The sequence below is a fragment of the Passer montanus genome, unplaced genomic scaffold (genome assembly GCF_014805655.1).
Source record: "Passer montanus isolate IOZ18808 unplaced genomic scaffold, ASM1480565v1 scaffold179, whole genome shotgun sequence".
Classification (NCBI taxonomy): Eukaryota; Metazoa; Chordata; class Aves; order Passeriformes; family Passeridae; genus Passer; species Passer montanus.
This window is the reverse complement of record NW_024365270.1, coordinates 618855-628109: the sequence shown is the minus strand read 5'-3', so window position 1 is coordinate 628109 and position 9255 is coordinate 618855. Positions and strand designations below refer to the sequence as shown.

The following is a 9255-nucleotide window of genomic DNA, read 5'->3' as shown; positions in this document are numbered from 1 at the left end:
AGATTTCTTTTCCAGCCCCCCCCCGAAGGATTTGGGGACTGATTGGAGTGACTGAAATCGTCCTGTTTTGTCTCCTTTAACCCTTTCACAGCCAAGCTCGGCAGCCTCGCTGTGGGTTTCATTAGCTCTGCTGCACAACAGAACTTTTGGTTTTGGTTCTTTATTTTGGGAGTTGTTGTTTGTTTTTTTTTAATTTTAATTTCCTTTCTCTTTTTAAGCAGGATTTAGAGTTTTGAACAAACCTCTTTGCAGTTGAAACATGTTGCTTAATCTGCCTTGGAACTGTTTTTCACATATGCCTTTGTTTGGGGAATAAGCTGTTGGGATTGTCTGTCCTGTGCTGTAACAGTTCTTGCTGTGTGGAATTTTGGTCCTTTTTGAGACATAACTGGTGCTCATCACACTCTGGTAATTTCCCTGAATTAACCCTGCCTCTAGGCTGGATTCTGAATGTGGGGTTTGGGGGATTTTTTGGTTTCATTTCCTCTTCACCCCCTCCCCATTTCCCCTTCCTGATGTGAATCCCCCCATGGGTCTCACCTTGGCAGGGGCTGAAACTGAAGCCCATGAGGCTGCACTGTAAATAGAATTTTGGAGAAATGAAAAATTAGGGGTCCTGATGGGATTTGAAGATTTTTGGTCCTTCCCTTTGACGTGGCACAAATTTCTGCTGCCCTTTTGGTGTGGGAGGCTGGAGGGGTTTTAAGGTGTAGAGCTGGAAAAGCCACTACCCAAATGCAGCTAAAAAATATTTTGAAAAAGAAAACAAAGGGAGGACTTAGAGGGCATCATCATCTTCATTTTGTGGGCATTATATTGGTTGCTTCTCTCTTAATAAGCACTTAAGTTTACTGCTAATTAGGAATTAAACACCAATCACTTTTTATTCCTGACAGTTAAAAAAAAAATCTGCTTTGAATCTGCAACTTTGACCTGGTAAGTTTGCCCTTCTCCTTTTGGGGAAAGTAGCTTGGAAATTGTTTTATCTTGAAATCATTTATTAAAACAAAAAAAACAAAAACATAAATAAATAGAAAGGAGAAAAAGGGGGGAGGAAGAGAGCAGGAGGTGGATGAACGCCACAGGGCAAACCTAGAGAAAGGAGAGTGAAGATGGCAGAAAAAAATGTCCTTTATTGAATTCCGGAATAATGAATAAGGAATCCAGTCAAAACCCAGGGAATTCCTGCAGAAATCCTTACAGAGTTCTGACAAAAATTGAGAGCAGGGAATATTTTCTTATTCCAAACTCCTGCTGGGATTAAATTTGGCTGTTCCAGGTGATCTGGGGGGGTCCCCCAAAGATTCTGCCCCTTCTGTCCAGTTGCCATATTGTGTACTAAAGTGATTAAATGCAATTTTCTCACCTAATGATGTATTACCCAGGTATGTAACTTTGTTTAACAGAAGCATTTTTGTATATTGTTTACATTTGGAGAAGTAGTATTACCTTAAAAATGCTAATTTTTGTTTCTAGACAGTATTTTTTGTTACCAGAACAAGAAATGAAGCTGCAAATATTTTGATTTGTTTTTAAAAGGGACTTTTTCTTTGTGTTTGCTTTCTTTTCTTTTTGTTTTGCTTTGTTTTGTTGGCTATTTTTTCTTTTAAATCTTGTTTTAGGTCACTTTTTTAACTCAAGTATTTAAAAAAAAAAAAAAAGGAAACCCAGCCCTTTCAATTCTGGTTTTACAACTGCTTGTGCTAGTTCGTTGTCTGTTTCTGGTGTGGATTTAGTTCTAGTTTTTGCTGAATGTAGATATTCCTGTCCTTAGCATGAACCTTGCAGAACACATTAAACTGCCAGGATTTGCAGCAGAATTCAGAATTTTCTTTTGGCCAAAAAAAAGCAAAATTTGGTCCAGTGGAGCTCCAAATAATCAGTGAGCAGCATCTCCCCTCTGCAGTGCCTGAGGTAGGAGGAGCTGCAGGATCCGAGTTCCTGAGGGATTTAAAAACCCCAAAATCTGCTTTGAGCTGGGAATTCCCACCTTCCCTGTTGGGACAGCCCCAAAATCAGAGTGGGAGAGGGGAGGCAGAGCCAGCTCTGCTCCAGGAGTGCAATAAACACTGCAGAGCTGCTGGGGGGGAACTGGGGCTTCCAGGGGCTCCCCAAGCTGGGGTGGGGACTGGGATTGGGACTGAGATTTGGGGACAGCCCCAGGAGCTCAGGGAGCCTTCCCTCAGTCCCTCCTCACCCCTGCCTGGCCTGGGCTCCATCCTGAGCCACAGTCTTGGAATTAATTGGGAATTCACCCCGTGGGGATAGAGTGCCTTCTGTGGGGATGGAATTCACCCCAGGGGACAGAATTCATCCTGTAGGGATAAGATTGACCCCATTGGAGACGGAATTCACCCCGTGGGGCAGCAGGGGGAGGCCACACTCCTACAATCCCAGCTTGGAATCTGGATCAGCACAATCATCAAGGAAATCCAGAACCATTTTGAGTCTTATTTCCTTTTTTTTTTTTTTTTTGGGGTTTTTTGTTTTTTTTTTTGGGAGGAAATCCCTGCTTTCCCAGCCCAGGCAGGCTCAGGTGGTGAGGAGGTTGTGGTGGTGGATATTCCCAATCCATGACTACTATGCAGTCCTTTCCCAGGCCTCCCTTCCAGCTGCACCTGGAATTTCACCCCCAGCTGAAGGATTTTCCCCCAAAACCAGGGGGGTGTCCCCAGTGTGGCCACAGCCCCAAATTCCCAAATGTCCCCTTCCTGCAGAGCCACTCCCAGTGTCCCCCGCAGCTCCTGCCCGTTGTCCTGGCTCTGTGGGATGGATCCCATGGATAACTGGGATGACAGAGCTCTGGACACATCATTTTTAGTGGAAACCACTCAAAATTTCTGCTGCTCTGGGGCTGCCCAAGCAGCTGGACGGGAGTGGAGGGAGCAGGTTCCACACACAGGTCACGAGGGTGGGCAGGGCTAATCAGTGCAACTGAATTGAAAAGAAAAAATGTGAATAAATTAAGTTTAATCTAAAAACTAAACAAACAAAAAGAAAACTAAAAAAAAACTTTAAAAAAATTTAAAAATTTTAAAAAAATTAACATTCTAGGTTTTTTCACTGCTGTTTTTTAAATAGGAAATTGAAGTCCTCTGTGCTTGTCTGTTTGCTAGGAGCAGTTTGAGACACTGTTACTGTTTTGAAATGCATGCATGTTACAAGATGAGTCTCCAACCAGAGAAAAAAAAAAGAAATAAAATTAAAACTTTGTGTACATCTGGGTCCTCCCTGCTGTGCTCCTTGAGGGGTCACCCTCAGCTGCTCCTCCAGTGTGGGGAGTCCTGGTAGGGACAGGATGGGGGAAAACTGGGCAAGGGGCAGGGTTTAAATGGGATTTTGGGAAGGAATGCCCCCTGGGAGGGGCTGGGATGGAATTCCCAGAGCAGCTGTGGCTGATCCATCCGCGGAATGCCCCAGGCCAGGCTGGAGCACCCTGGGACAGTCAAGGTGTCCCTGTCACTGGATGGGCTTTGAGGTCCCTTCCCACCCAAACCACTCCATGATTGCACAAACCACACCAGCAGAAGCCTCTTTAAATGAGATTTTAACAATTTTACCCAGTGCTGGCTGCCAGAACAACCAGACCTGGCAGGAAAAGCTGGAAAGCTCCCAATTTGGGAGGTGCTGGAGGGATGGGGTGGATGGAAGGTGACACACCTGGGGTCACCGCTGTGTCCTGGCAGCCAGGGTGACACCCTCACCCTGCTCAGAGGCACCAAAAGGGAAGTTCAGGGCAGAGTTTTATTTTAAAAAGTCCCGAGGGGCACAAAGCAGCTGGGCTGGGCTAATCCATCCGAGCCTTCAGGGTCCTGGTGGTGATCTTGTCTTTCTCTCTGGAGAGGGAAAAAGGAGAGATTACGTACTGCTAAAGCCAGGTTTAAACCCTTCCTAGAGCTTGTCCCAGGTCCATGGGTAGGAGCTCGGGTGGTTGTGACAATAAATAAACCCTTCATTGTGGGGAGCTGCCAGGTTTGGGGTGCTGCAGCAGCAAAATGGGGTTTATCAAAAGGCAGCTGGTGACAGAGATGGGAGTTAATGCTGCATCCATGGGGGGGCAGAGCTCCTCAATTCCACAGGAATGCAGCCAGGGAATCCCTGAGCAGAGGGACTCAAACTCCAGGAGTCATTTCTTGGTTCCAGCAGTGCCAGCCCCTGGATTGGGGGAGCCCTGGGGGAAGGAAGGGAAGGCAGTGCCAGCCCCTGGGCTCCCCAGGATCCCTGAGGGAAGGGAAGGCAGTGCCAGCCCCTGGGCTCCCCAGGCCCCCCAGCACTCACATGACGTGCACCACCACGCCCATCCCCGAGATGGCGTCTCTGTCCACGGCGTTGAGCATGGCCTGCGAGATGGTCTCAAAGAGGTGCTCGGGCTCCTGGGGCACAGAGGCAGCACAGGGTTTCACCTGGGCTGCAGATCCCCTAAAAAACTTCACCCCAATCCCCCAGAACCCTGCAAGCTTCCCTTCTCAGGCTGCGGAAGGCACAGCTGGAATGAAGCCTCTCCCCAGCTCAGCATCTCCAGCGAGCATGGCAGGGAGAACTGAATCCACGGATCCCAAAAGATGCCAGGTGACCCAAGGCTATCCCAGGTGACCCCATGTGTCCCGAGGCTATCCCAGATGACCCCAGGAGATCCCAGGCTATCCCCAGTGACCCCAGCCCCACTGACCATGTCGGGCTCCCAGAGGGACTCGCACATCCCGTACATCTGCTCGGAGCAGGTGCCGCTGACCACGAAGTCATCGGTGACCATGGGGCAGCCGATGAGGTCCAGGGAGCAGATGAAGGGCTCGTGGCTGAGCGGGTCCAGCCCCGCGATCACCGGCTCTGTGTAGTAGGGACCAAACCTGGGGACACAGCTGGGCTCAGGGCAGCCCTGGGGACAGGGACCACAGGGATCACCCTGGCACGGGACAATCCCCAAAATCCCAGCCTGAACGCTCCTGCAGCTCTGGCAGCTTTGGGATCACCATTCCCAGAGTTCACCCTCCCTTCCCTGAATTTCCAGCCCAGCCATTCCCTGGCTCCTGTCCCAGTCCCCGGAGCACAGACTGGAGCTGTCCCCACAGCTGTCCCATTCCAGCCCCCAGTGCAGTCCCACATCCCTCAGAAATGTCTTCCAGGCACAGAAGCCATCCCAAAGCTCCTTTCAGGGAGAGCCATGCAATGGTTTTGGCACAGCAGACCACCCTGAAACAGCAGGAGTTTGTTCTGCTTTGACAACTGATTCTGTTTGAGACAATTTGGGGAGGAAATGTCACCCCAAGAGAAGAAAAATCTGCTCGGGGAGGGGACGGTGACAACAGGAAATGATCCAGGCTCCTCTGGCCACTCCAACACCCTCAGCCCACAGACATTGCAGTTTGTTTTACCTCCTCTCGTAGAGCAGGTTGGACACCATGCTCATGAAGGTCTGGGGCTTGATCTGCCTGCCTTCCTTCAGCTCGTAGAGGTTCAGCCTAAACTTCAGCCTCTGGGCCCTGCAAGAGATCAGAGCTGGGCTTAAAGCACAGCAGGGTCCTGCTCCTCGCCCTCAGCCAGGCCTGGCCACTGCTGCTGCTGCCAGGCACCAGCACCGAGGGCTGCACACGCAGCTGCTGCTGCAGCCGAGGCGAAATGCTAGGAGGAGAAGTTGAGTTTCAGGGGTGAAAGTTGAATTGTGGCAGTAAAAGGTCGATTTTAGCAGTAGAAGTTCAATTTTAGTGGTGCAAGTTGGATTTTAGCAGTGAAATCTCAACTCCAGCAGCGAAATCTCCACTCCCGCAGTGAAATCCCCACTGCAGCAGTGAAATCCCCACTGCAGCAGTGTGATGTGTGATGTGATCCCAAATCACACCAGGCCACTCCATTTCCAAACCTCTCCCAGCAGCAGCACCGGCACCGTTAATTCCCATTATCCCCAGCACCGACCCCAGCCAGTCACTTACACGGTCTGCACGTCCGTGGCCAGCCCGGCCAGGCCGATGTAGAGCCGCTGGCCCATGGGGAAGATCTTCTGGAAGTCGGTGGTCACGGTCTGCGCCTGCACGCCGAAGCGCCGGTCCGCGGCGATGGCCACGCAGCCGCGGCCCCGCATGGCCATGACGGCCCCGCCGTTGTAGGACATGATGGACTGCACGGAGCGGCGGCTCAGGGACAGCGCAGGGCCCGGGCACCCGGTACCGCCGCTCCGCGCTGGGGTTCACCCCCGCCGCTCCCCACGGGCCTCCCTCACGGACACCGGAGGGGCCCCCGGCACTGGGGCTCATCCCCGCCGCTCCTCGCCCCGCTCCCCACAGGCCTCCCCTCACGGAGCGGCCTCGCCCCGCGCCTCCCCCGCGCTGTGCCGGGCCCGGAGGTGCCGTCCCGGTCTCACCATGGCTGCGGCTGTTCCTGTGTCCCCGCTGTGTCACTGCCCTGTCACCGCTCCGCCCCCGCTCGCTCCCGGCCCGGTCTCTGCTCAGGCCCCGCTCCGGCCCCGCCGCGCCGCCGCCGCTCCCGCCGCCAACGCTTCCCATTGGCTGTCGCCCCCGCCGGTCCTGCCCTCACCGCTTCCCATTGGTCAATTCCACCGCCGCTCTCACCCCCAACGCTTCCCATTGATGGCCGCCGCCGGGGGTTTCGCCTTCCGTGCTCGCCATTGGTCGCCGCCGCCGCCTGGAGCCCGAGCGCTGCTGGGGATTGGCGGGAGGTGCTGGGGCGCGAGCAGGTGATTGGCTGAGGCAGGGGGGGTGGGCGGGGCGGGAAAGTGACGAGTCACAGTGGGCGCGCGAGGCGTGACGGGAGTGAGGGGCGGGGGAGCAGCTGGGAAATGGGAATGGTGGGAAATAGTGGGAATGGCTGGAAATAGTGGGAATGGCTGGAAAAGCGGGGCCTCATCTGGATCCGGGGGCACAGCTGGCTCCGTCAGGAGAGCAGCCGCGTCTCCGGGGCCGGGGGCACAGCCCCGAGCTCGCCCATCCAAAGGGAATTCTCCCCAGAATCTCCTCGGGAAGCGCCGGCCCGGGGGGGTTGGGGTCGCTCTGCGAGGCCGCTCCGGGTCACGGCTCATCCCGCGCCCGCCCTGCTGTCACATCCCGGGTTTAAATCCCGTTTTTAAATCCCGTTAAATCCCGTTTTTAAATCCCATTTTAAATCCCGTTTTTGAAGTGCATTTCTGGGGGGTTTTCCGGCACAAAAGGTTCCTGGCAGGAGCCGGAGCCCGGTGGGAACAGCCCCGGCAGAGCCGGGGAGGATCCCGGGGACCGATCCCAGCGTGGCCTCGTGCCGGGGTCAAACAGGAATTCCGGCGTTTTGGGAATTCCGGCGTTTCGGGAATTCCGGCGTTTCGGGAATTCCATCGTCTCAGGGCACAGAAATGGAATTTGCAGGAGTTCCCAGAGAGGGGGAAGCTCGGTCTGGCAGCCTTGGGAGCCTCTTCAGGTTAGTTTTGAGGCAAAATACGGGATTTGGATGGAAACAGGGCTCCAGCTGCGATTTCAAAGTCCCAAAACCTCCTTGTGGGAGCTGGGACGGTTTGGGGACACCGGGAGCTGCTGTGTCCGGTTCCGTCCATCCCGGGCCGCGCCCGGGGGCTGGCACCGGGAAAAGAGGGAACGGGAGCGGCGGGGGCAAAAGAAACGGCTCCGTCCCTGGGTGGGCTCGAACCACCAACCTTTCGGTTAACAGCCGAACGCGCTAACCGATTGCGCCACAGAGACCGCGCTGGCAGCGCCCCGCGCGCACGGCACTCGGCGCGGGAGCGGGACACGGGAACACGGGGACACCGGGAATACCGGGAACACAGGGACACCGGGAATACCGGGAATATCGGGAAAGGGAACGGGACACCGGGAAGGGGATACGGGGACAGCATACCGGGAACGGGACACCGGACACGGGCCCCAAGCACGGGGAAAGGTGACACCGGCACCGGCCCTACTGAAACCAGCACCGGGACCGGGGCAACCGGACACCGGCACCGGCAACGGCTCCAGCAGCACCGACCCCGCCATCCCGGGAACCGAGACAGCGGCACGGACAGCGGCTCACCGGGAACCCCCGGGCACGGACAGCGGGACGGGACCGGGCTGCGAGCGCCGGCAGCTGCGGGGCGGGGGCCGCCGGTAATCCCGGGAGAGCGGGGCCGCCGGTAATCCCGGGCGTGCGGTGGCCGCGTTCCCTCAGCGCCTCCCGCTGCTCCTCCTGCCCCTTTCCCCCTCCTTTATTTCCTTCCCGACTTTTCCTTTTTATTTTTTTCCACTCTTCTTCTCTTTTCCTGCCTTTTTTCTCTTCCTCCTTCCTGCTCTCCCCTCTTTTTTTCTTTCTTTTTTTCATTTTTTTTCTTCCTTTTGCCTTTTCCCCCCTCTCATTTCCCATTGGTTTTCTTTCCTTCCTTCTCCCCGTTTTCCATCTTTCTCTAATTTCCCTCCATTTTTTCTTTCTTTTCTTTCCTTCCTTTTTCATTCCTTTCCCCCGATTTTCCCGTTCTCCCTTTCTTTCCCTAATTTTTATTTTCCTTGGCTTTTTCACCTTCCTTTCCCCTCCTTCTTGCTCATATCCCCCATTTTTCTAATTTTCCTCGGTTTTCCTTCTTTTTCCCTCCTTCTTTTCCATTTTTTCCTTTTCTCTAATGTCCCTCTATTTTTCTTCCCGTTCTTTTTTTCCCTCCCTCTTCCCCCTCTCATTTTCCCTTTTCCTTTTCTTTCTTTCATTTTTCCCCTATTTTTTTCCTATTTTCCCCTTTTTTTTTCCTTCCCTGCCCTCCAATTTTCCATTTTCCCTCTTGAATTTCCCTCTATTTCTTTTTTTTTTTTTTCCCTCCCTCTTCCCTTTCCTTCCCCCGAGGGTCTCGCAGAGGGTCCCGCTTGTCCCAGGTCACAATTTGGGGCCAAAACGGGGTCCCCGGGAGGAACACCGCGCCCGGAGCTTCCACCGGACACCGCATTTTGGTGCCATTCCGGCGGGTTTGGGGGAGTTCTCGTTTCCCCCCCCGGGGGTCTCCGTGACCTCCGGGGCCGGGGGGTCCGGGGGGTCCCCCCAACCTCGGCCCCTCGCTCCCTTCCTCCGCAGCCCCCCAAAGGAATGAGGTCACGTGAGGCGGGCGGGGCCTGGCGGCGGCTGGAGGTGGGAAAAAAATTAAAAAAAAATTTAAAATGAGGAAAAAATAATAAAAAAAAAGGAGGAGGAAGGAGAGGGGGGGAAAAAAAGAAGGAGAAAAAAAAAGAGAGAGAGAGAGAGTGGAGGGGAAAAAAAAATAAAAAAGGGCCGCGGCCGCAGCGCCGCCCGAGCCGAGCC

At 54.0% G+C, this 9255-nt stretch overlaps 2 protein-coding genes and 1 non-coding gene across 5 annotated transcripts in view; 1 reads left to right on the top strand and 2 right to left on the bottom strand.

Annotated features, from left to right (window-relative positions):
• Positions 1-3730: 3730 nt before the first annotated feature.
• PSMB3 (proteasome 20S subunit beta 3) lies at positions 3731-6514 on the bottom strand. Its single transcript, XM_039704639.1, has 6 exons — positions 6356-6514; positions 5928-6112; positions 5373-5480; positions 4670-4847; positions 4279-4373; positions 3731-3836 (listed from the first exon to the last, which is right to left on the bottom strand). The coding sequence occupies exons 1-6, from the start codon at positions 6356-6358 to the stop codon at positions 3788-3790; spliced, it is 618 nt and encodes a 205-aa protein (XP_039560573.1). The 5' UTR covers positions 6359-6514; the 3' UTR covers positions 3731-3787.
• Positions 6515-7277: 763 nt separating this feature from the next.
• Positions 7278-9255, top strand: part of PCGF2 (polycomb group ring finger 2) — an 8713-nt gene continuing 6735 nt past the window's right edge. Inside the window, exon 1 of one of the 3 annotated variants that reach the window (XM_039704628.1) lies at positions 7278-7401. The gene's annotated coding sequence lies outside the window, so the exon portion shown is untranslated. Of the gene's footprint in view, positions 7402-7732; positions 8111-9255 lie in introns of those variants that run through there. The other 2 variants (XM_039704627.1, XM_039704626.1) reach the window with 2 other exon arrangements.
• TRNAN-GUU lies at positions 7606-7679 on the bottom strand. The gene has a single exon. It is a non-coding gene; the product is annotated as a tRNA-Asn (tRNA).